Genomic DNA, 26,876 nt, shown 5'->3' with positions numbered 1-26,876 from the left:
AACGAAGGCGGCTAAAAAAATTGTGAAGTTTATGGGCCCGATACGGTAACGATTCGCACAGCAGAGCGTTGGTTTGATCGATTTCGTTCTGGTGTAGTGGCTGTCGAAGATACACCCTGTACTGGTAGGCCAATCGTCATAGAAATCGATAAAATCGTGGAAATCATCCAAGTAGATCGGCATGTGAGCATTGGCTCGATTGGCCAGGAACTGGATGTTTGGGTGCCGCACGAGTTGGCGCACGTTAAGGCATCAAATGGTGAGTTGACAACCTGGAAGGAGCGTCAAACATAGCTTCGGCCCTCACAAGTTCCTATCTCACACCTCCACGAGTCATATGATTACACTAGACTGCCGGTTGAAACATGGATACAACTGGTTGGTGTTGCTTGGACCATGTTGTCATCCGACAATATCTAAGTGAGAAGGTGCGACGCGATCATTGGCGCGTTAACCATATTCCGGCGGTGGAGGGAATGCTTCGCCAACCCGAGCGTCTGTTCACCAAGATGGTGCGGCTCAAAACAGCGTCTGATCTCCATGTTAGGAGCGGCTGATCAACGTCCTGGTGGCAGCGTGGGACTCTAAACAGAGCTGACACGATGGTCCCCCGGCGAGACAGGGGGTTGGGGAAGGCCCAACGAGCCGCCCCGGAAAACAACATGTTACAAACAACGTAAGAGATAATACGGATCGGAACAATCGGCATGGACCTAGGCAACGAAATAAGGACTACAATTGGAAACTTGGGACATGGAACTGCAAATCGCTCTGCTTTCCAGGATGCGACAGGATAATATATGACGAGCTACATCCACGCAACTTCGAAGTCGTAGCGCTGCTGGAACTTTGTTGGACAGGACAGAAGGAAAAGCGGGCACCGGGCGGCTACTTTCTACCAGAGTTGTGGTACCACCAGCGAGCTGGGAACCGGCTTCATAGTACTGGGTAAGATGCGCCAACGCGTGATAGGGTGGCAGCCGATCAACGCAAGGATGTGCAAGTTGAGGATAAAAGGCCGGTTCTTCAACTACAGCACCATCAACGTGCACTGCCCACATGAAGAAAGACCCGACGACGAGAAGGAAGCGTTCTACGCGCAGCTGGAGCAGGTGTACGACAGCTGCCCGCGACGGGACGTGAAGATCGTTATTGGGGACTTGAATGCTAAGGTAGTTCGGGAGGCAATGTACAGACCGGTAATCGGACCAGATAGCCTGCATGCCGTGTCTAATGATAACGGCCATCGGTGCGTTAACTTTGCGGCCTCCCGTGGTATGGTAGTCCGAAGTACCTTCTTCCCCCCGCAAAGGTATCCACAAATCCACCTGGAAATCACCCGACCAACAGACAGAGAACCAAATCGACCACGTTTTAATCGACGGCAGGTTTTTCTCCGACATCATCAACGTTCGCACCTATCGCAGGGCGAATATAGATTCGGACCACTACCTAGTAGCTGTGTGCATGCGCTCAAAACTATCGACGGTGTATAACACCCGCCGAAGTCGAACGCCGCGACCAAATATTGAGCAACTGCGGGACGCCGAGGCTGCACAGGAATACGCGCAGCAGCTGGAGGCAGTGCTACCTACGGAAGAGCAGCTTGGCGCAGCTACCCTTGAAGATGGCTGGAAAAGCATTCGATCCGCCATAGGTAACACTGCAGTAGCGCTACTAGGTACAAGGGCCTCGAATCATAGAAATGACTGGTTTGACGGCGAATGCAAACAGTTAATCGAGGAGAAGAATGCAGCACGGGCGAGAATGCTGCAACACCGTACGAGAGCGAACGTGGAACGATACCGACAGGCACGGAACAGCCAAAACTCAGTCCTCCGAAGGAAGAAGCGCCAGCAAGAGGACCGAGATCGCGTAGCGATGGAAGAGCTGTACCAAGCTAACGACACTCGGAAGTTCTACGAGAAGCTGAACAGCTCCCGCAAAGGCTTTGTGCCGCAAGCCGATATGTGCAGGAGCTTGGACGGCAACCTCCTAACAGCCGAGTGTGAGGTGATCGAAAGGTGGAGGCAGCACCTCGACGAGCATCTAAACGGCGATGCAGTAGAGCGCGAGGACGGTATGGCAATTGATCTTGGTGCACGAGCAGAAGACATCAGAATTTCAGCCCCCGATCTTCTGGAGGTGGAGGAGGAGATTGGTCGGCTGAAAAACAATAAAGCTGCTGGAGTGGACCAACTTCCCAGCGAGCTATTGAAATACGGTGGAGAAACACTGGCTAGAGCCGTGCACTGGGTCATTGTCAAGGTTTGGGAGGAAGAACGAGTACCGGAGGAGTGGATGGAGGGTATTGTGTGTCCCATCTACAAAAAGGGCGACAAACTGGAGTGCTGCAATTACCGGGCAATCACTCTGTTGAACGCCGCCTACAAGGTACTCTCCCAAATACTTTGCCGTCGACTATCACCATTTGCGAAGCAGTTCGTGGGGCACTACCAGGCGGGATTTATGGGTGCCCGCGCCACCACGGATCAGATATTCGCGGTTCGGCAGGTTATGCAGAAATGCCGCAAATATAACGTGCCCACACATCATTTGTTCACCGATTTTGAATCGGCGTACGACACAATCGATCGGGACAAGCTATGGCAAATTATGCACGACTACGGATTTCCGGACAAACTGACGCGGTTGGTCAAAGCGACGATGGATCGGGGCACTCTCGAGCCCCTTCGAAACCCGAAGAGGTCTAAGGCAAGGTGATGGTCTCTCGTGCCTACTGTTTAACATTGGCCTGGAAGGTGTCATTAGAAGAGCGGGGATTAACACGAGTGGCACGATATTCCAAAAGTCGGTTCAACTGTTTGGTTTCGCCGACGATATTGACATTGTGGCTCGGACCTTTGTGAAGATGGCAGATACGTACATCGGACTAAAGGCTGAAGCCAAACGGATTGGACTGGTCATCAATGCATCGAAGACGAAGTACATGAAAGGAAGGGGTTCACGAGAGGACAGTGTTAACCTCCCACCTCGAGTTCGAATTGGTGGTGATGAAATTGAGGTGGTTGATGAGTTCGTGTATCTTGGCTCACTGGTAACTGCCGACAACGATACCAGCAGAGAAATTCAACGGCTCATTACGGCAGGAAATCGTGCATACTTTGGTCTCCGGAGGACGCTCCGATCGAGTAGAATTCGTCGCCGCACCAAGTTAACCATCTACAAGACGCTGATCAGACCGGTAGTCGTCTACCGGCATGAGACATGGACTATGCTTGTGGAGGACCAACGCGCCCTTGCGGTCTTCGAGCGAAAGGTGTTGCGTACCATCTTCGGTGGACTGCAGATGGAAAACGGAGTGTGGAGAAGGCGAATGAACCACGAACTGCAGGAGCTGCTTGGGGAGCCATCTATCGTTCACACCGCTAAGATAGGCAGGTTGCGGTGGGCTGGGCATGTTGTAAGGATGTCAGACGACAGCCCGGTAAAGATGGTTCTTGAAACCAATCCGTCAGGGACGAGACACACGGCACAGCGGGCAAGGTGGATCGATCAGGTGGAAGACGACCTGCGGACCCTACGCAGACTGCAGAGCTGGCGAACTGCAGCCATGGACCGAGTGGAATGGAGACGACTCTTACGTACAGCAAAGGCCACACCACGGCTTGGGACTGTTTGAGCGAGCGAGCGAACGAGTTGGCGCAAAAAAACCTCTTAGACCGAATTAACACCTGCGATGCACTGCTGAAACGGTACGAACTCGACCCATTTTTGAAGCGAATGGTGACTGGTGATGAAAAGTGGATCACATTCGACAACCTCAAGTGAAAAAAATCATGGTCGAAGTGCGGTGAACCGGCCCAAACCATCGCCAAGCCCGAATTGACAGCCAGGAAGGTTCTGGTATGTGTTTGGTGGGATTGGAAGGGAATCATCCACTATGAGCTGCTCAACTATGGTTAGACCCTCAATTCGGTTCTCTATTGTAAGCAGCTCGACCGTTTGAAGCAGGCGATTGACCATAAGCGGCCAGAATTGGTCAATAGGGATGGTGTTGTTTTCCACCAGGACAGCGCTCGGCCTCACACATCTTTGATGAACCGCCAGAAGCTACGGGAGCTCGGATGGGATGTCGAATCGCACCCACCGTATAGTCCAGACCTGGCACCGAGTGATTACCATCTCTTCCGGTCCATGCAAAACGCTCTTGGTGATACTAAGTTGGCCTCAAAAGAGGTTTGCGAAAACTGGCTGTTCAAGTTTTTTTGCAAATAAGAAGGGAGGTTTTTATAAAGGGGGAGTAATGAAGTTGCCTTCTAAATGGCTACAAGTTTACAAACAAAATGACGCATATTAAATGAAGCGTCAAATTTTGATCAGAAATACGACTTTTCTTTTTCCTCAACCCAATATAAAAAGGGGATGAAGTTGAAACCAGCAAATGATTTTCGTAAGTAACAATCGAGACCGTGGTAATTTTAGTTTTCTACCCTCTTGCTCATAGTGTTGTGTGTTTATGAATGATAGCTCATCGTTGTCAATATTTTTTTAATGCCTACCAGACTATAACCAATCCGTACAGTTTCGTCCGATGCCTACCGGACTGAAGCAATAATTCAATTCAACGCTGGATGGTTGCTGGTGGCAACACTTCCAAAGTTTTTATGTTGCCAAAATTGAACCGTGCCAAAAACGAAAGGTGCCAAAGTCGAACGATTTCGGTATTATTAAAAAAAATACAATCTTCAAGTCAAAATTTAATTCAAAATCAATATCTTTCAAGCAACCATGCTTTCCATACACAGATATCGCAAAAATGTACAAACTTTTACATATCGCATCTTCATTACTACCACGTGATTGGTCGTTGATCCAACTGTTCCCGTGGAACAGATGGTCTCATTTTCATGCATAAAAGTAGCACAGGCGTTTACTTCCAATCTGGCTTCTGAAACAGGAGCATCGATAGCAGTTCTGAAATATCTTCCGAGAAATGATGCATATGAAGCACACACATCTGTAGAACTTTTTTAAGTTCCGTCATTCTCGCTTCGGCTTGTGCCTGATTTTTTTCGGTTCAATTCTTGTGCGGCAGAAGACACTTTCCGACTGTGGAATAGACAAAGTGGATGGTGGCTGCGTTGAAAGCAGCAGAAAAATTAGTTAATAATCTCATTACCTAATAACCGAAACGAAATTCGGTTTTTGTTTAATGATTGGGGGTAAATATTCCAAAACAAAAACTGTCCTTCCCAGGACAAACAAATCTGCAATTGAAAATTTAATGAATTATCTCTTTTGGTTATACACATGGTGGTAGGTATAGACCAGATTGACACGAGCTTGAAGAAATATTAATTCTTTTGTGGGGATAATAACTCGAGCACACTGTCCTCTACGGGACAAATAGGATTGAAACTTGAAGAGCTTATTTTCTTATTTTCTATATGCCGTTATAGCCAAAATACAGAAATGCTCACAAGCTTGAAGAAAAGTGTTTCAATGTATGGCGGTGACAGCTCGAATATTGGCACACTGTCTGTCCTCTTCTCTACAGGATAAAACTGAATTTATGGCGTAACGAAACATGAACGATGCTAACATTTTCGTTCTTCGTGAGGGAGTAGGGGGAAGTTATGTGCTGAATATGTCGTTACAATGAGACCTAATAAAATTAAAGTGGTGATGAAATTGAAGCCAATGACTTTGGCAAGTAACAATTAAGGACGTAGTAATTTTAGTTTTCTACTCTCTTGCTCACCGTGTTATGTGTAAATGAATGATAGCTCCTCGTTGTCCTACGTCAATAATGCGGTTGTGTATCAGATATTACCTTTTTATTTTTTCTATTTATTTTGTCGAAAAAACAAAATTACTGTCTACAGCTCTGTCGAAAACGTTACAGCGATAAAAAAAAACCGTTTTGGCTCTAAAAATATTTATAATCATTAATACCTTTTTAACATCACATTTTTACATAGCTTCTCAGAAACGAGTCGTGATTCAAAAAAAATTGCTCAAAAACATGTTTTTCTAATAAAATCCAATATCGTAGCCAATTTTTATCTACTTCAAATGAAAGCTTTATCTTTCCTCTTCAAAACGATGGGCTGTTAGTAGAGGGTTCAATAACAAATTCAAAAGAAATAGATCAATAGAAAAATTTAGAATTGCTAAAAAACAAGAAACTTTTTTAAAAACCGTTTAACCCCTAGGTACCCGAGGGGTCCATTGTTATGATCTAACCAAAGAGGTTTTCGTAATTTTTCACTACTTTCAATCATTTAGACACAAAAGTATCGTGTCACCAGTGGAACGGTTTCAGCGAAAATTGCTAATCTATGAGTTTTATATTTTATTTTGAAAAACAAATGAATTCGATATTCAAGCGTGAATGAGAAATAGGACAAACGTCAGATTTCTTTTTTTTTGCATTATTCACACATTGTCTACCGTAAAAAAATCACAAATTTTCTAGCTGTTCTTAAATATGATGACAGGGATTGTGGTTTGAAAAAATCAAAACATAGTTCACAGAATTAGCATTCAAGTAAAAAAATTAAAACAACTGTAGTGAACCTCTTTGTCATATTGTGAGAACACAGGTAAATTTGGTTTTAGACTCTTTTCTAGAAAATTCGATCCCAAACTCAAAAGGGTGAAACAATGTTCGAGGGGAATAGTATCATAAACGACTGGTTGGAATTGAAATCCACATTTGACATCCTCCACCAGATAAGGAAAAGAGGACTCGAAAAAAGTTTTATTGTACTCTATACATACCGACAGCTTACAGATCAGTATCGAAACATTTGCTGGATTGAATGGCCCAAAAAATATAAACATATGGCTAGGGGAAACTGGGCAACAGGTTGTAGGCAGAAATAAATCGTATTAGTATATGCTGAGAAGATATATATACTTTTCCTTTTTTATTGGCTTTTTTCACCGAAAAAAGCCAATAAAAAAGGAAAAGTAAATACTCACGGTGATCAACCCAACCAATAAAGAAATATATATATCTAATCTTCACATTTGAACTTTCTCAATTGGTTCTGTAAACTTAAACCACTTTAATTTCCATCAAAAACAATTAATGTAGGGTAGTTTCTCGTAACTCGTGAAGATATTCTTGTGTATATTTATTGAAATATTGAAAACACGAAAAAAATGTAATGTTGTAAAATACGCAAAAAGAAAATAAAGGAAATTATTCATAATATAAAACGATTTTATCTAGTCAGTGACGTGGCAACAATTTGTCTTGTATTGTTATATTGTAGAAATGATTCTACTCCTCACCCATTCGCCCACACAGTGTACGTAGTAATCGGAAACAAAACTTAAGCTAGAATGATTTCCAAGTTGATACCGGAGCCCTGTTTGATTGAGCACAAAAGAAAACCTGACAAAATAATCCTCTTTGCAGCACTAATGGTTAGCGGAAACAACATATCGAAACTGGAACTAAACCACGAACGTAACAGAAAAGAAACATTTTCCGGAGGCTAGAGTATAAAAAAAGTAACATAATGTCTGGGTTTTGTGTGCGCTTGTGTATGTGTGGCTGTGGGTGTAGATAGGTTTACTTCTAATATCCGCATCACGGAAAGAAAACCAAGGGTAGTAGAGCTCTTTCCATTGAAATGTGTGTTTTCTGTTTCGTAATACTGTGCCCGAAGCGGTGTGCTTGCCCCCAGTACTCACATCATCCTCGTCAATCATTTCCTTCGTGGAGGCGGTCGTCTCATTACGCCGGATCGAGCCCTGGTGGATGTCGAGGTCCACCTTAAGGATCTGGAACCGTCGCAGCAGGAATACCAGCGGCATTGGAAGTACGGAGGCGACGATCATGGCCAGTGCAATTGCCATCACCCAATCCGGGTAGGATTTGTTCTCCGTAATGCCCTGCGGATTTCATTCGAATAGTTAATTATTTGCTCTTTGCTGACTTTCAAACGTAGTTCTCATTCATTCTTACCAGTTCGCCATTCCACGCTGCATATGTTGGATTCCGTAGTATCATACTCAGTACGGACGAAATGAGAATTCCGAACATGATAACCGGACCGATATACCTCCAAGTCATCTGCCAGTACGGCCCAGGCCGGATTCCAGTCATTTGGTAGATATCTTCGGTGAACCTGTGTTGTGAGAGGAAATGAGGATAGATTGAAATTCGAGGTGAAAATATGCCATCGGGCAGTACTTTTTATGTCCGTAGATGTAGATAACCGCAATGGTTTCCATCAGAGCCACCACGACCAATCCAATTGTTCCGGCAAACGAATCGAACATCTTCAGCCAGTACTCTCCTGCTCCTGTGGTGAAAATCAATCCTACAGTGAAGCAAATTACGCATACAACACCTGTTTCGCGAAAAAAAATATGTTCATTTTATAAGACATGTTCCTTGTAACGAAATAAATTACGCTTACCGGTAACGTACGGCTTTCTGATCCGCTTAAATATATCGATATCGAAGATCGTGCACAGCATTCCTTCCAGGATACCGATCTGAGATCCAAGACCGAGTGAAAGCAGCATGGTGAAGAAGAGCACGGCCCAGAAAGGAGCCCCCGGCAGTTGAACGATGGCCTGGGTGAATACGATGAAGGCAAGTCCGGTGCCTTCGGCGGCCTGTGACGGGGTAAAAGTGATGCCATTCAATATGATAATGATTTTGAGCGAAATTGAATTAATCACTTACACTATCCAACTGCTCTTCTAAGCTGCAATGTTCTAGTGTCCAATTTGCCGTCGCCACCGGATCCAGCATATGCATCGCGTGTTCGTATTCCACATTGTCCACGTGAATCGAAGAAAGCACTCCGTGTTTGACTAAAATTCCCTTATTTCTGTTTGGTACGAAGATAAAAATGAACATTGGTCACATTTTGTTATTTTTTCGAGCACTATTCGTGGAGACAACTCACACTGAGATACACCTATCGACGCCAACCGTCGCCTTGTAGCCGAGAATGGCGAATATCACAACACTGGCGTAGATAGCCGTCACGGCGTTACACACCGAAACCAGGATTACATCCCGAACGCAATTATTCTTTGGCGTATTGTAGCTCCCGAAAGCGATTAGCGATCCGAAGGCCAATCCGAACGAGTAAAATACTTGCGTGGCCGCGTCCAGCCAGACCGTCGGTTCCAGCAGTTTCTCCACCTTGGGAGTGTACATGTGCATCAGTCCGGCGCCGGCGCCTTTTAACGTGATTCCTCGGATGAAGAAGATCGTCAGCACGATGTACGGGAAGAGGGAGGTGAAATAAACCACCTTGCCCGAACTTTGGATACCCTTCATCACGATGAAAAACACAATTGTCCAAGACAGTAGCAAACAGAGCACGATCCACCACTTGAAGCCTTCCGGTTCTTCGATGCTAGGAGATGCATCCAGTGTTGTCCGATACCAGAAGTAGGCGGTCTCGGAAGACCGTTCGCACTCTGGTAGATCCGTCCCGTTTAGTTGGGGGCAGGTAGACCACGGTAAAGTGACCTAAAATATTAAAAAATGTTAGGCATTTGTTATTATAGTTGCAAAAAACCCGCTGTGATTCCATCCAGGATCGAACTGGAGACCTTCTGCGTGTAAAGCAGACGTGATAACCGCTACACCATGGAACCGAGTTGCTGCCTGCCATGAATATGCATCTCGCATTCGCATGCTGCTTGCGTGCAATCGATGGCGGAGATAGTGATTGCCACGGGTACAGTATACCCACAGGCGCACTCACCCGAAAGCTGTTGAAGAAGTAGAAGAAGCACCAGGTAATAATAACATTGTAGTAGATCGCTACAAACAGCGTCACGATGCAGGAGGAAATGCCGATTCCACCCAGCCAGGGATGAATCGTGTTCCACACGCCTAGGGCGCCCAGCCGCATCCGCTGGCCCATACCTAACTCTATTAGGAAGAGGGGAATTCCTTCCAGGATAAGCATAATCATGAACGGAATGAGGAAGGCACCTGTGGAGGAGAAACAAAAGTAGTGATCCATTAGTAGTGTGGAGTTTGTTTCTGTGTTGACATAATTATGGTAAACACGATCAGTTGTAATACAGGTTGATAGTTTGGTACAAGAAACTCAATAAGAGCGATTGGCATTTATTTCCAACAGGGCATGGAACGTCAGCACGCCGGTAAAACTAAACCCAGATTAATTAAGCCCCGTTTTATAAAGTTTTATAGATTTTTATTTAGAACTACGTGAGAGATGTAAAAAGTCTTGAGTTAATAAAAAAAGTATACTCGTGGATTCACAGAAAGCTATCGTAATGCATCCCGTGTGAGGCAGTGATTACATCTTAATATTAGACGCATTACTTTGTTTTGTAAGCACTCTATTATTTGCACTGAATATATAATTTCCAATAAAATGAATAAGTAGAAGCCTATTTGAGATGAATAGTTGTACTTTTATAACAAATATTTTTCACCTATTTTCTCCTATGCGGAATAAAACTACCGCGTCCATTGATAATATTATTTATGTGGAAAATAACTTGTATTTAATGATTACTCCAGGATATTTCAATTTATTTGAGCATTCCATTCGCGATCAAATCACCTGCCTTAGCTTACAAAATGATTTAATACTAAGTTTTGAGAAAGTTGAAGTTAAGATGAAATTAAATTTAAAACCAATTCGTCACTCGATAAAAATTTTGGATTGAAAATTGTAGCAATCATATCATTTGGATTGTAAGCCACAATGAGTAAAGCAGTGTAACTGCAAATATATTTGTATCGCAAAACCGTGTTAGAATTATACATTTTAAACAAAATGAGGATTAAAAAAACTCCTTGCGGTACACCCACTGTACCAATGGAATCTGATTCAGAAATATTAAAACAAGTCTTCCTTGTGTATGCTGTTCCTACGAAATCAATGCGCTACAATGTTCGCAACAATAAGTTATGCGTTTTGGATTCAAAATTTGTTTCTTTAGCCTTGTTTTTCATTTGACTAGCACCAAAATCAGTGCATACTCTACTCATAGAAGTGTCTCTTCATAACCTGATTGCTTTGGGATTAGCAAAACATCAATATTTAAATAATGTAGGTATTGGCTACTTTTCGAAATTTTCTAATGTGTGCAATATTCTGATGGGACGGAACTCTTTACCTTTTTCCGTCCCAGTAACGAATGCAATTCAATCACATCCGGCCCCGGCTGATGACACATTTTTAAAAGACCAAATTGTACAAAAACGTAAAATAGTAAGGAGTTTACATGTGTAGAACATAACAGCATAATTAAAAACCAAGCAAACCAGTACATGAGCCTTTCTAAAACGCATTAGTCACAATTTTCTAGATCTATGTACTGTAAAGTTATGGTGCTTGACATATGAGTCATTCCATACGATGTTTTCATACCACTTGGACGCGACTATCAGAGATTTTGTTTTTTTTTTCATCTAGTGTCCCTTTGAAAAAATCCCAATTTTGGTTTCGCTTTGCACATCCCCGCTCTGTGGGACGCCTCCTTTTTTGCAAAATTACCCCTTTGTTGTTTAAAAGCTCTTGGTTCTTTTTCTAACAATTTGTAGACGTAAGGCGTTCGGAAAATACAGATAGATCATTTTTGAAGAAAACAAATCATTTTTGACTGTAAGTATTGCCAGATCACTAGATTACATTAGACAACACAGGTTTACTCCAAAAGCTCAAACCGGAAAAAATGAAAGATGATGGCTATTCAACCATTCCTGTGAATGTTGGTGTCCCTAGCCACTTTTCAGAGACTTAAATGAGTTTTCTCGTAAACCTAGCAACGAATCCGGCGAGCAATTACTATGCGACACTCTAACGTTAGTTGACGTGTTTTGGTAATGGATAGGGCTACCAAAATTCATAGGAATGGTTGAATAGCTAAAATCTTTAATTTTTTTCGGTTTGAGCCTTTTGGAATGCACTTTTTACCATTTTGTCGACAAGTGATACGGTTTAAATAGGGAGACTGCGCTGGTCAATCCATTATTTTTGTATTTCGGTTGAAAATCATCTTCAAGTTTTCAACGCTATCTTGTATGATGATTCAACGATGAGGCATGTTTTCTTCGGTAAACGTCGTACAGGCAGTGTGGTATGCTATTCCAGCTTCTACTAGTGAAAAACTGAAGACAAACATACCACGACAATTGTTTTATAGAGCAAAGGACAAGCCATAAAATATTGGAAGTGAGTTTTGTAATGCAAAAGGTCGCTTTTACAACGATGTATAGAGAAATAAAGTTTGGTTGAAATTTTCCGACGTAGGACTACGTCTTGCTTCACTATACTGGGATACATTCTGTGAGAACGAAAATGAGCATGTAACGTTTTAGGCTGGCTGAAGATTTCAAATGCGAATAACTTACACACAACTTTACCAAATTCAATAGTTAAATTGGATTGTCGTTGGATAGCTAAAACATACAAGATTTTGATAAAATGATAATTATCGCCAGCACCATCATTTTCTTATTGCGTGGTGAGAATTACGAAAAAATTTCAAGGTCGAATGTTCCCATACACATTCCATACGATTGGCGCATTTCTCTGACGCAGATATCAAACAGGGAGATGAAACAATTCCAAGCATTGGTTCATAAATTTATATAGCAGCTAATATATTCCAGCAGCTATGTAAGAATACTCGTTATATCAATTCACGCATTCTGAATTCGAAAGACAAAGCGGACGGTTCTTTCTGGAGCAGCAAAAAGCGGGTGTTGGCAAATATTAGTCGTTTATAAAAGCGCACACCATTGAATTGAATTTCTCATTCTTTTATTGACCGGCAAAGCGGACGGTTCTTTCTGTAGCAGCTGAAAGCGGATGGTGGCATATATTAATCGCTTATAAAAGCGCATATCATCGAACCGAATGTTTCATTCGTGCATCGAACAGCAAAGCGGGTGGTTCTTTCTGGAGCAGCAGAAAGCGGGATAGACCCGTCGCAGGTGGTCGTAGCTGAGCATAGCATCGCAGCTCATATTTCGATATCTCAGCTAAAATACCTGCTACAGTCCTGAAATTTGGAACTTTTCTTAGTTGATGTGTCTATTTTCTATAAAAATACAGAGAAATAGATCGGCGACAGTCACTTTTCCTATTTTTGTCCGCCTGAAATCCTGTAGTGGGGTGGTGGCAAATATAAGTCGCTCATAAGAGCGCATGGGACCATAGTCCCACGTCAATTCGACGTTTGTGCACTTAGGCACATACTGTTTAACTTTTTGTATAAATATTTCAAAAGTGTAATTATTTTTTCCGCCACCTTGAAAATACTAATTTTCGCCAAAAGCTTTCGGAATTACCGAAACAAAGAAATTACACTTATTCTCCGTTTTTCTTTTAAATAGAGTGTCTAAAGGCCGTGATGACGTAACATAACAGCATACAACAACTAAAATCAGAGTGTCTAAAGGACGTCATCACGACCATAACAGCATAACATAACAGCATACAACAACTAAAATCAGTACGCAAATTTGGAAAGTGTATTTATTATTTCCGCCATCACTGTAGATCTATCAGTGCAAATCGCAGAAACCTGCACACGTTCGATGCGTAAACTGCACAGCAGCTGATGAGGACCCCAAATTAGAGAAACATTCTCGATCAGAGACCTTACCAACTAACAATAAAGCGTTTTAAAGCAGTGGGGATCTTGGAGGTCTCGATCAATTTTTGTAATAAATCCATGTTGACGTGTACCTTTTTGGATTACAGCCGAGCGAAGTTGATTAAAGTCATTAACTTGGTCCACTCTCTTGAGGGTATGTCCATCGACTTGATAATTGAAAGTATTGCACTGCTTTTTCGGTGGAACGTCATGACTTGACATTTGGAAACACTAAGGACAAGCCGATTTCATAGACATCAGTCTACAAACAATGCTTGTAAACCTAAGCAGTCATCAACAGATTGAACTACTAAATATAATTTTGGGTTATCAGCATACACTAATTCGTCGACTTCAAGCAGAAAGACGATGCCGTTAAAGAATGATATGAAATGAAGAGGTCCCAAATTGCTACCTTGAGGAACACCGGAAAAGTTGGTGAACTGTGACGAGAAGCAGGACTCAATCTGCACACCGAGAGCTCTGTCGCACAGGTATGAACTGAGTCATTTCGTTAGTTTTATTCATTTAATTTATTCATTGATTTTGTCTGTGAGCTTTTAGCTCGTAGAGACTGACTAATTTGTACACAATGTCGTTATTAGTACTTATTCTAAAATATAAATAACATAAAACATAAAACACAATTTGCAATAAGGAACAATGAAAGCAAATAGAACAAACAGCGTATTAAAATTGGGTGTTACATAAAATGACTTTAAGTTGTCTTTTGAAGTTTTCTAGCGGTAATGCTTTTATGCCTTCTCCAAGAGAGTTGTAGAGAGTACAGTGCAGAGTTATGTCCAAAGGTTCGGGTGTTGACTCTGTTAGACCTTAGATGTCTCCTTCTTCTGGTAAAGTGGTGGTGTCTGTCTTCTCCCCTAGGAAGATCGGTGTTGGTATGGATACTTCTTCCCAGTATCTGATGGATATGGGTACATGCCGCAACTGTGTGGATACTTTTAACCGTGAGTAAGCGTTGACTATCATGAATGAAGGCTGTTGGTGCTCGATGGTGGAAACCAAATAAATTTCTAATGGCTTTGTTTTGTGTAGTTTGCAGGCTTTTCATTGCCGTAGCGTTTGCTGCTCCCCATGTAGCTATGCCGTAGATCAGATGGCTATGAAAAAGCGAAAAGTAAAGATTCCGTTTTGTCTCAATAGGTATACAATCCGATATCTTTTAAAAGACTCCTGCTACTTGAGAGAGCTTTTTATTTAGTTCTCTAATGTGGTAAATCCATTTCAGTTCACTGTCAAACCACACACCTAAGTATTTGAAGTTTTGAACTAGTTAGATTTGTTCACCATCATTTAAAATATTCAGTGTGGATCCCATGTTGTCATTGAACAACATATATTTTGTTTTCGCAGCGTTGAGTGTTAATTTATGTTGATTCATCCACCGCAGCAGTCGCTCCAGATCCTCATTAATCAACGTTTGCAGTTGTTCAGTAGAGGTTGTGGCATATACGAGTACGATGTCATCTGCGTACATGAAAAGGGTGCCATGTAGAGGAATATCCTTCAAGTTGTTAACGTAACAGTTGAACAATGTTGGCCCAAGGATGCTGCCTTGCACCACGCCGTATTCCACTGATTGCAAAACACTGTCGAAGCCTTTATCACTTACGTACTGCTGGCGTTGATTCAAAAAACTTTCGAACCACCGTTGACTACTTCCATTGATGCCAAGTTCGCTTAATCGTCGTAGTAATATTCTTTTATCGCAGGTGTCGAATGCTTTGGATAAGTCTAGAAATACTGCCGCTACTTTTTCCTTTTTATCACAATGCGTTTGAATTTCTGTCACAACATCAAAAAGAGCCGTTTGTGTGTTGGATCGTGGCCGAAAACCATACTGTCGCGACGAAAGTAAGTCGTATTTTTCGAGGTACTCAGTTAGCTGTGTGTTTACTGTTTTTTGCAGAATTTTATCAGTTGCACTGGGAATATTTATAGGTCTATAATCGCAGAAGTTAACAGGTGTCGATGTTTTCGGTATAAGTACAACTTTAGAAATTTTCAATTCGCTGGGGACGTGCGATTGGTTAATCGATGAGTTAACAACACTTGTAATGTTGCTTATTAGAATATCACTACATTGCTTAAGAACATTGGGTTGAACGGCATCATATCCCGCTGCTTTGGATGTAGACATATTGTTAATCGCATGTTGGATCGTTGATTCAGGCGCAGCCTGCAGCGTAAACTGATGACCTGTTTGCATCCTTATGGGCGGTAGGGCCGTATACACAATGTTGTTTGCCAGATTTTTGCCCACTGTTGCAAAGTACTCATTTGCATCACTAACGGCGCGTCTCTTATCTTCATGTTTGGTAAACCGATCTGACAAGGTATTAGTAGATCTAGTTTTAGTTTTGCCCAGAATCTCCCTTTTAACTCCCCAGGTGCCTGCTACATTATTTCGTTGACGTTCAAAGCAGTGAGCAAGGTACAGCCTGATTTTTTTTCGTTTCAATTTAGTCACTCTATTCACCCAGTGGCGGTAAATGTTATGAGTGTATTCATCTCTGGAATTCATGCGATGTTTTGAATACCAGTAATTTTTTGTACGGATGCAGTCACTCATCTCTTTATCTACCCATGGCTTCGACTGTTTTATAGGACTATCTCTCGCTTCCTTAATCTTCGTTGAGGCTCTTATCGCAGCTTGGAGGTGAGAAATAAGAGCATAATAGTTGGCGTCAACTGAGCTTCGTGCATTTGTGTCAGGAAGATTCTGTAATAGACACTCACGAACTAAATGGACATTAGTCTTTGTGTGTGTTATTCTCTCGGCTGGCGTTCGATCAATTGCGCACTCAACTTCGATAAACATTGTGTCATGATCAAATAGGCTATACTGAAAGTGCTGAATATTGATCAGTAGGTCGATATTGTTCGTGATAACGTGATCCAGGCAAGCTCCTTGGCGCGTCGGTGTGTTATCGCAGAAATAAAATCCTTTGGATAGGACCAGATTGGAATAGCGTTGCACAATGGTACTCGTCGACAGAAGATCGAAGTTGAAATCGCCAGCGATGATCGTTGAGCCAAATGTTTGTGTTGTTAGAAAATCCTCGAGCAAATCTAAAAATGTGTTAGTGGGTGATGTTGGACTATCTGGTGGTCGATAAATGCAAGCCAGTCCTGTTTTTTTCGCGATCTCCAATCTCAACGGCCACAATACTGTTATATTCATCACAAAAAGTGTACAGTAACTTGCTAGGGATTTTTTTATGTAGGGGAAAGTAGGTAAAGACGGACACCCTAAGGTTTAATCTAAATATTTACTTAGGTATTGCTATTTAGATCGCAGTAGTTATACAAATAGAAATTTAAGGTCATTTGTTTTCATAATCATTTTTGGTATTAGTGAACTTCCTCCAAGTTTCATGTGTTTTGGGTCATCAAAAATAAGACTACAAATTGCTGTTTTTTGACATGGTTGGGAAAGACGGACACTTGGGGTGGGTAAGATGGACACTACGAAGGTAAAGGTGGACACTCACAAAAAAGATGTAGTACGTTAAGTATTCTTTTGATTTATGTGTTAAGTGATGGCCATACATTACTCTACGTTATTAGCCATCACGTGACAGTTTGAGAGGATGGGTTTCGATGAAGGCGAAAATTCTCCGCCTATATGGCCTGTTCTAACTGCTAAGTGATTAATATCTGCTGGTTTCTCTCGCGGGTGTACTTTGTGGACATCTGTAGTACACAACAGATGCTACATGTGAAAATTCTTGGAAAATCCGTGTGTCCATCTTTCCCTACCATAGTGTGTCCGTCTTGCCCGACCTGGTTGTAAATTTTTCAAACGATCGTAGCTCTTCATCGGAACATCGAAAATCTGCTGGATTTTCACTAGAAAACCGAGGAAAGACTAATTAATCACTTTACTATTGTGAACAAATGAAAACACGTAAGTTTCACGAGTTTTTCACTATTTTCCGTGGAATAAAAATTACATCAAATTGCGCGTTCACGAAAATATTCTTTGTTTTACTTACATATTTGACAGTTTGCTTGCTGAAAATCGATAATGCAACTCAAAAGCATTAACACACTAGAAAGAAGGTATTCGCATCACTTAACTATCATAATACATTCTAGTTTGTGAAATATTAAAAGTGTCCATCTTACCCGCAGTGTCCGTTTTTACCTACTTTCCCCTACCGTAAACGCGGCAAACTTTGATAGTACGGGTAACATTGATAGCGCGTGATATCCTGTGCATAACTACCTATTACCTATGAGACATTATATTTACAATATTTGTTCTACTACTATTTCATAGTTGAGGTGTTACTGTTTGTATACAGTTTGGATTTTGTGTTGTTTGCGTGATGCATTTTGCAATAAACTGAAAAAAACAGTTTTCCTGCTTTAGAACTATCTTATAAGGTGCTCAAACAATCATATATTTCTTATATAACTGTCCCAAGAAGCAATATTTGAATAAAGTTTCTAGAGTCAGTGACATATTAGTGTCAAATTTTTCACATACATTCATTCATAAAAATGTGAATGTGTCCCTTAAACTTGCACTTTTGAAAATAATATCCCAAAATGATCAAAATCTGACCATGGTGTGTTCATTCTGGTTGCTCAATTTATTAGAATCAGACGGCCTTTGAACGCATGAGCTACCATACACTACCGTAACCATAACGACCAACACATTGTTTATAGACAAATCATTCACCACCAGTTCCTCCGGTAGTGCAAATTCGAGATAAATAAATTGATTCCTTTTGCATATTGAGAGTGCTTCATGCAACACTGTTGTAAACTAAAAAATCATGAACTAACCTCAGGTGAAAGTCTATGCTTCTTATTTATGCTTGTATGGACTAAAGTCTAACGATGCGAGAGGCCTAAACTGAACAAAATGAGTCTACGTGGTCCATAAACGTGGACCTTTCTAACATTTTCCTTAATTATTCCAGCATTATCAAAGTTACCCGAAAACGAAAAACTAGTCATAGGTTACAAAAAATAATCAATAGCGTAGTTGAAACAATACTGATGAATTTCGATGTTGTACATGCATTGTCGTATACCTAGTACTTATTTTAAAAATACGAAACCCGGAGTAAATTTGTTGAAGTGTCATATATCTGAGTAATACTTAAAAAAGCTATGAAAGTTTGCCGCTTTTACGGTACAAAGATTGCGGAACCACCGCCTCGTCTTGTTGACCTTGAGGCGAAGAAACACTGGTAGTTGTTAAGTGACGTGGAGGTTTCAGACTCTGCATGCAACCACGTTTCCGTGATCATTAGGGCATCAATTGGAACACGGGTTTCATCCAGAAGGAAGCATAGTTCGGTGAGTTTGTTGGAGAGACTTCTGGCATTACAATAAAACAACTTTAAACTGTTGGCACTGTGAAATCTGAGATGTTTGATTGAGCTGATAGTGGTGCTTGGTTGAAAAGGAATTTGCAGGTTTGGATCATTGTCTATATTCATCTAGTGTGTTGATGGATGTAACCTCTCTCACCTTTCCTCTCTCCGTTTGTCTAATCAAAAGCCTGCCATCCTTGAACCAAGCAAATTTTATTTTGTTGTTGCGCCTCAGATCCCTCGCTGTCTTATACAAGAATCGATTTCGTTTAGTCAGTACTTCATTAAGATAAATGTTAACTTTACTGTTGTTCGAAATCATGTTTAAAATTGTAGTTGTGAGTTCCTTTTTTGCTCTCTTTTTTGCCAGTATTTCGTCTCTTTTCGCCTTGCTGTCAAGTTTCACTTGAATAGGTGGAGGAAAATGCGACTTCGAGGATTGGTAGCTCGGAGCTCTAAAAATTTCCTTCACATCTTTGCATTCCAGAACAACTCCTACTTCTTGACAAACCTGAATTGCAATGTCGAGAAGATTTTCACCTTCTGTCTCGGGAACATTTGAGATTTCAAAGGTTTTTCTCAGCTTTTCTTGCTTGAGCTTGTCGATCTCGGTTTCGTTCCACTCCAACTGCTTCCTTAACTCGTAGTTGTCGGTGCGAAGTTGCTGTTGTTCATCCGCCAGAGTGTCCTTGTTCCAGTGTGTTTCGCATACCACGAATCTCATCGACAACTTCCTTTTGCCAGGAAATTACCTGGTCCAGCTTGGATTCCAGTCGTTCAATTGTAGTTTCCAAGGTGGACGTAGCGGCCATTGCTGTCTCAGATTGTGCTTTACTGTTCGGTGAGCGTTCAGCTATGTTCACTGTACTTCTTCTGCTTCGATTTCGGTTTTCCTTGCACGGAACACAAAACCAGAATTTATCAGGATAATTATGCAGTTCCTGATATTCTGCATCAGTCACAGTTGTACAAGCTTTGTGCCACGACTTTCTACACTTTCCATCGCACTGTATCGGTTTTCCGGTACGTAAATTTATGTTTTTTTCACACTTCGCGCACGATTGAACCGTTTGATTCTCCATCTTGAATGTAACGATACAATTGATTTTGCACCTCAATAACTCAATATTTCTGCCAACCTTTCATACTAAAAATGTTCAGCTTCTGTATTCTACTCATCGATCATTTACATACCAATACCACAATATATTTAAATAATGGTAGCAGTGGTCATAAGCTTCTAGAAGGAACTCTTCGATCAAAATAAACTGATTATGGGATAGACGTGCATTTGTTTTGCATTATGCTTTTATGACCAGTATTGTACGATTGAAAATTGTGAAGCCTTGTTGAAACGCAGATTTTGAACAATTAAAGCCGAACTGCATGCATGCAATTCATACATGCTTTTCATAGCAAGGTTGACATAATATTATATTTGATTGACTGGACATGCATTTTTTGAGCTGTATAAGAATCTGCATTCATCTTAAACAAATATTTGAAATATCAATGTGCAACATGTAATAGCGTTGCGTGGCTGCTGAAAATGTGGTACTCTGCTTCCGGCCTTTACGAAATGAATTCGATTGTCTTCCTTGCAAGCTGCAACACGATACAAAGCAGGGCTCAACATTTTCGAAACAAAACAATGAAACTGATTATTCTGCCCTGTCACTTCGATTCGAACAGTTTCATTTTCACTTGATTCCTTCCAGCTGCTGTCATCGAATCGCTTCTTTCTCTCTTTTCCGTCTGTTGTTCATCGGATCGTTTCAAATGAAACTGATGACTATTTCATTTGACGGAGAGAGTGACGGAAAGAGAGACTCTTTCCTTTCCTCAATTGAAACTAGCACCACATCGCGTCGTTTGATGATAGCTTTCTAGTACCGCAAGCCGCAGTTAAAACGGCAATGGCATCCAATAAATACGTCACGCAAATTCCGATCAAAATTTAGGATTTTTTTTTTGCTGTTGATCATTGGCGCTGCGTAACCACTTCGGATTGTGAAACTGGTTTTGGTGTTCTCCGTTTGATATCGCCACGGTTTTCTTTTCTCCCTCGTCCATATATTTGCGCGAAATACTGTGTGGAAGTCTCCTGTCTCCGTTAGCGCTCATTGTCAATTTCGATTGCGAATCGTCATGTGAGAGTGACGGTGATAATCTTTTCTTTCAATTGAAACGCATTTGTATCAGTTTCTAGCCCTTCAGTTGTCAAACTCAAAGCAAGAGCTTCCGAGTAGTTTTCATGTGACTCACGAAGAGCTTGAGAATGATACAAAAGCTTTTCAATTGAAAGCGACGGGTCAAAGCGTCACTACAACCTAATAATTGTCAATTGAAAATGACTTTGTTAGGCTCTGATACAAAGTGTTATTATGTTGTATGGCTGAGAGCTTCATCGGTCCAGTTCCAAAAGCAGACAATCAAAATAAAATCGCTTTGCATCTTGCGAAAATGAGAAAATGGTATACCTAACATGAAAAAAGGAGGAGCAGCTTAAAACAAACATTGTGAGCAGCAAGCGAGATTGTGATTTGTGCTGCTTTTCCATTTTATTTTTAGTTTATTTTTTTTTCGCTAGTTGAAAAGATATGCTGATTATTATAACAAAATTTCGAACAAAACTACACCTATTGATTAAGACATTTGCGTTCAAGATTGGTAACCTGGTGAATGGTTGAATGCTTGGAATCTTAACCAAAAATGGTTAATTTCAATGTACTATTGAAAAGAACTCAACCATTCGATCAATACACTCGCGTTTAAAATCCGGTTAATAGTTGTAACATAATATGCATTTTAAGAGGGTACATTTTCGTTACACTTTCCACAGCATACCACCCTACTAAAGTGCTACCTCGAAGGAGAAGTTTGCTTCGAACCTATCACTGAACAATGAAAATAAAACAAATAGCTTTCTGTAGTTCTACGTCAATCTTGCGGTCGTGGCTTTGCACATAACCCTCCTGATTTTTACGTTGTGCGATAAAGTAACAAACTGTACCAAAGTGGAATTGGTCGTCAACAAATAAGTAATTGAAAAAAGTGAAATGTAAAGCAACATAAAATAGGAATTTAGGCTTTTTCAGAATCAAAAAATTAACTCAACGAACAATTCAAATCATTCGGACTTCAAAAACTAGATTACAAAATAAATCAAATGCCTATGACTACAAAAACAAACATTCAGACATGTTTTAGAGACCCCCACCGAGGTGACTCAAATATGATTTTCCCATTGAATGGATCAAGTCATGTTTTCAAATATTGAAACTAACTGTTGAAGAATTTTCTTAGAAATATTAAAAAGAATATTCATTGGATTTTGGGAATAAATCGATATTTTCATGAGGAACATTGTAAGGCCCAAGCAAATAGAAACAAATGTTATAAAGCTGGAAATACAGCATATTATTGTTTCTGCAAAGCAGCAGTTTATTTTTAGTTAAATCAAAATTTAAAATAGAACATTCAACTCAAATTGTAACAGTCTGAAGTAGTAGCTAGTATATAATTTCTTCAGAAGAGATACTTCAATCCAATAGAATATTTCGATGAATAAATAGCAGTTGAGCAAGTGAATAAAATGAATGGTCACGAGTTATTCTAATTTACTCTTGGAATAGTGCTGTGCCAATATTGTCAATTGACGAATTTCATATTTCAAATTTTTAATGAAATAAATCTTTGCGAAGTTATATTGATGTCTCCGAATTTGACAGTTTGGCATACAATTTCCAATTATGTTTATTTCCTCCGGCATTGAAGTGTCCGTCACTGTTTAATTCGTTACTTCCTTACATACAACTAAATATGCATACATATGCACATTGTGCGCCGATACGTAATTATGTCTATCTGTCGGTACTTGCACAGAATGAACATAAAAGCACAATGTTTACACATTCTCGCGACACTGCAGGGCGGGCTTATTCTTCGCTTCGTAAGAATATCCGCTTGCATAACATAGGTGCAAACTCGAATTAAGTACGTTTTCGTAATCACGTGCTGCTGCCTGTGCGAAAACGGATTAAGCAGAGCAAGCTATAAATCACATTGACATCAACGCCTGCAGAAATCGGCTAGGGATGATCGTTTCTGTACACTCGAATCATTTTGAGTTGGTATTCGAACAAAAACCGTCCACCAGCAATAACATGCACGCACGTGCCCGTTGTTTTGATTAAATTTGCTTCTATTCAATGTAATCCCCACTCTGCGCGCAAGGTTGCGCTTTTCCACCTCACAGACATTTTGTCATAGGTATAAGCATAGATTTATTTATCACCGCGATCGCGGTGGTAAACCGAAACCTATAATAATATAGACAAGAGTGAGTGACCGCGTGCGAGATCAGTACCAATTACCGATTAATTGATAGAACATACGCGCTACGGTATGGCTAATTTACGCTTGACACGATAGAATAATTGATATTGCCGCACGATTGTGCCGACACAGCGCGGAGGCCAAATGCACACAGAACTGATTGACCGATGAATAACTGAAAAAAAAAGCTTTTCAAGATCAGGCTCAGCGCCACGTCAAGTCAATTGGTGAGGAATGACAACCACACCGCGGTGGGGTGGCATACCAACCGCGACAGGCGCCACTCGTGCGGGGAGTGAACAGCTAAAAATAATCGGGAATGTTTTCCTTCCACATGTAACTAGTATTGCACATATGACATAGCGCAGCTGAAACAGCCACTCGCACCGGGCGGATGCATTGGAAATGGGCAAGTATCGGCAAGGTAGCGCTGCTGATTTGAGTTAAATTGCGCATCATGAACTGGGGTGCAACATTGCACAGAGTGCACCCGGGTGAACCTATTTAGTGACCGTGACGGCAACAACCGTATGACGATGACGATGGTTATTCGCAATTTTCCTCTCGCGCTAACGTAAGCGTGCAAACGTTGCTCAAATGGAGGACAGCTGCTGCGACACTAATACGATTAGCTTCCGTCAGCTGTGCAAATGAATAATCGAAAGATCACAGACGATTGGTTTTATTTACACTTGATACGAGTGATGAGTTTCTATGGTACGGGGAAAGACTTTTTAAGAGAATCATATTTACTATTCAGAGTCCTCGTTATTATTTGTGAAAAAATTATCAAAAACGCTCTTATAATAAATTTAGGAGCTTCGCCATTCCATCCAGCTGTTAGGGTTCTCGGTCAAACGTTCCAGCAGCTTCAGAAACTCACTGAAGCTTCGTTCCTGTCGATGTGGTGAGCAACCAGAAATTTCATTCGGTTCGAGCAACCAGTTGCGGTTAGTGGCGCTAACCACTTTATGAACGCTTCTGCTAGTAATCCCGGTCCCAAGTTCAGATGATGTTCTGCTGGAAAGGTCATGATGTATTGGCGTTATTAAAGCCTTGCTCGACACGGCAGCGTCGTGCTCTTGCTCTTACCATAAGTCCGTTAGTGCCTGAATGGCAAGTTTCTTTGTAGTGTCATGCTGCAGGATGCAATGAATTCGTTCGTCTTCATCGCAGCTGATCAAACAGGACAGCAGAGGTGAACTCATCAGCGGAAAACGAACCAAACTCATTAATTCACCAACGTGATCACCTCGGCAATCCCAGTCTTCGAGTAACCACAGACAAGCAGAATGGAGGACGTCTGCTTCTGAAAAAACTCCAATGTTGTTGGAGCTCAGCAAGGTGATGACATCTTCGAACGGGAGTTGCTGTAGGTCTCCGGAAGCTACCAGCGGAAGAAAATATTTACTAATTCTTTTCAACATAATATTCTGCAGAATAGTGTGCTGGAAAGCTGTTGCTTCGAGGTACAGTTCAAAAGCCCTGTCTTCAATCAGAGCAAAAGCGTCATCAACGCAAGCCCAGCATTGGTTCGTTAGTTCCGGAATGCGAAGGAACTCCGCCGCCACAAACACCGCAACAAAATATTTCCTCTGGAGGCGTGGACTGGCCGACAGCAACCACTGATATATGAGCTCGAAAGCCTCCGGTGTTACTTTCTCTGTCGGCAATGTTACAGCCGGAACTTTGTCCATTTCTTCGAAAACTTCGGAGAAACATCGCAACAGCAGCATGTGACAGGCGAAGGTCCGCTCTCCAATACGGATTTGCACATCCGTATGGTGGAGGTCCTTCAACCGCTTGTCTATCAGCTCCAAGTGGTGCGATCTATCGTCATAAACAATTTTTTCCCAGTGCGAATTTGGGTCGATTGATGTTTCCTGGGACATTTTGTAAATTTCTAACTCACTGACAGATTGTAAATTACAACACGACTACTTAGATAAATAGTTTAGTCTCACTTGCGCAATGAAAGGTAGGTATGTACTAATTTATTTATTACTGTAAGACCCTCGAAGGGATTAAATCCGTTTGAAACGATAACAAGACGAAAAATCAATAATATTATCGTGGTACACTAATTCACCATTGCTATTTTGGTGTAGGTTGAAAAACATTCCTGATTAGAGTAAAATTTAAATAATTCAAACCATGCACTACTAGTGATTTTACGTTATGTGTTTAAAATACACACAACGCAAAAAGTATATCCTGCCGCTCCCCTCGCCTAACCTGACTCATTAATTTTAGCACATGTTTTCATTACGTAACCCGTTGCAGTTGGAAATCAATACCGCTCCAGCTGGTCTATTACGCCATTAAACCCATTCAAGAGTGTGTAGGTACCTAGTTTGCATGTTTTACCCGCTGCTTGCTGGACAGAGCAAGTCCCGAGTGGAGCCGGGGGCAATGGAGCACAAACTTCCGCATCCGGTTAGTGCTGTTATTTGCTGCACGCGACTGCCGGTTTTTCGTGGGCGGGAAGCAGGGGGCAGTGCCGGCAATGCCCAGCTTCTCCACCATATTCTACACTATTACTCACACCTTATAGCGTGCTTTAGTCAGGATTCCATTGAGCGGCCGAACGTCGCCAGTAAACCGCGAATAGGTGGTAAACAAGTTCAAGTTCGAAAAGATTGCTGATTTTATTTTTTTCACACATAAAAAGCTATTTCTTTCAGTCAGTGTTGGAAAAGAACACGAGCTTTTACTCTACAAAATTAGCGGAGGACGTGAATATGTACTAAGCAAAGATGTGGTTGACTAGATACTTTATTATGTGAAAGGATTATAGATAGTCGAGCAAGTCACCGGGTTAAAATCGCGTCAACCACATTACGTATCGGGATGAGGGGTGCTGCGACCTTGAAAACGGTACGGTCAGGAAATGGGAATTGCAGAGCCAGTGTAATGGCATAATAGCAACTAATGTAGCAGTATAAATTTAACGTATCTCTTGTGGGGCTTCGAATGAAGCGGAATAATCTCAACAAACACCTCGTGTTCCAAGGAGGGATTCGTCAAACAATCAACCATCGAAGAAATATTGCAATATTTTTTTCGTTTTTTCTCTTAACGGTATCGCTATGTTCATCGAAACAGGTAGACGGTTATAAATAGCAGAGAGCCCGATGAGACCATTCGATAGCAGCAATGTAAACACTTTCCTCGTCTATCATTAGGAGTGAGCAGCATAACCGAATCTGAAACCGCATGTCTGCTAAAATTACATGCATGACAAGCGACCAACGTGCTCCAACATCAATCATTTTGCCTGTAGGAATTGTTTTGATGCTGTCCGTTAGTTAAGGTAAACGACAAATCTATGCTGGTCGGAGGATCGACTCCATCGTTCCTGAGCGAACAAGTGGAGAATGAGAATGTAACCAAAATTAAATAAACGGGAAGCAATTTAATGAATTTACGATGTGGTTTACTGGGAGGAAATTGTTTACCACCATCTCGTGCATCCATTCTGCAATAAAAGTGGGCGTATGAAAATTGACCTCTCGTATGAGAACCGAATCGTTTCACGCGCAGTTTTTCCCCGTTCAATCTTCTACAGCAGCCGGCGGCGGTTATTAT

The 26,876-nt window shown here is 41.4% G+C and overlaps 2 protein-coding genes and 1 non-coding gene across 15 annotated transcripts in view; all 3 read right to left on the bottom strand.

The window, feature by feature from the left end:
• LOC129721664 (sodium-dependent neutral amino acid transporter B(0)AT3) overlaps positions 1–26,876 on the bottom strand; it is a 99,799-nt gene that overhangs the window by 15,106 nt on the left and 57,817 nt on the right. For all 13 annotated transcript variants that reach the window (XM_055674505.1, XM_055674507.1, XM_055674510.1 and 10 more), the window contains 7 exons: positions 9,714–9,946; positions 8,901–9,475; positions 8,675–8,822; positions 8,403–8,604; positions 8,174–8,333; positions 7,946–8,108; positions 7,672–7,872 (listed from right to left, as the gene is read on the bottom strand). In XM_055674505.1, the coding sequence (XP_055530480.1) occupies positions 7,672–7,872; positions 7,946–8,108; positions 8,174–8,333; positions 8,403–8,604; positions 8,675–8,822; positions 8,901–9,475; positions 9,714–9,946 (1,682 nt within the window). The remainder of the gene's footprint in view (positions 1–7,671; positions 7,873–7,945; positions 8,109–8,173; positions 8,334–8,402; positions 8,605–8,674; positions 8,823–8,900; positions 9,476–9,713; positions 9,947–26,876) is intronic.
• Positions 9,531–9,603, bottom strand: Trnav-uac (transfer RNA valine (anticodon UAC)). The gene has a single exon. It is a non-coding gene; the product is annotated as a tRNA-Val (tRNA).
• Positions 24,057–25,221, bottom strand: LOC129721666 (actin-binding protein IPP-like). The gene is made up of 2 exons (XM_055674517.1): positions 24,381–25,221; positions 24,057–24,308 (listed from the first exon to the last, which is right to left on the bottom strand). Exons 1-2 carry the CDS (start codon positions 25,178–25,180, stop codon positions 24,101–24,103), a joined length of 1,008 nt encoding a protein of 335 aa, XP_055530492.1. The 5' UTR covers positions 25,181–25,221; the 3' UTR covers positions 24,057–24,100.

The sequence above is a fragment of the Wyeomyia smithii genome, chromosome 2 (genome assembly GCF_029784165.1).
Source record: "Wyeomyia smithii strain HCP4-BCI-WySm-NY-G18 chromosome 2, ASM2978416v1, whole genome shotgun sequence".
NCBI lineage: Eukaryota > Metazoa > Arthropoda > Insecta > Diptera > Culicidae > Wyeomyia > Wyeomyia smithii.
This window is presented reverse-complemented; position numbering and strand designations above follow the sequence as displayed.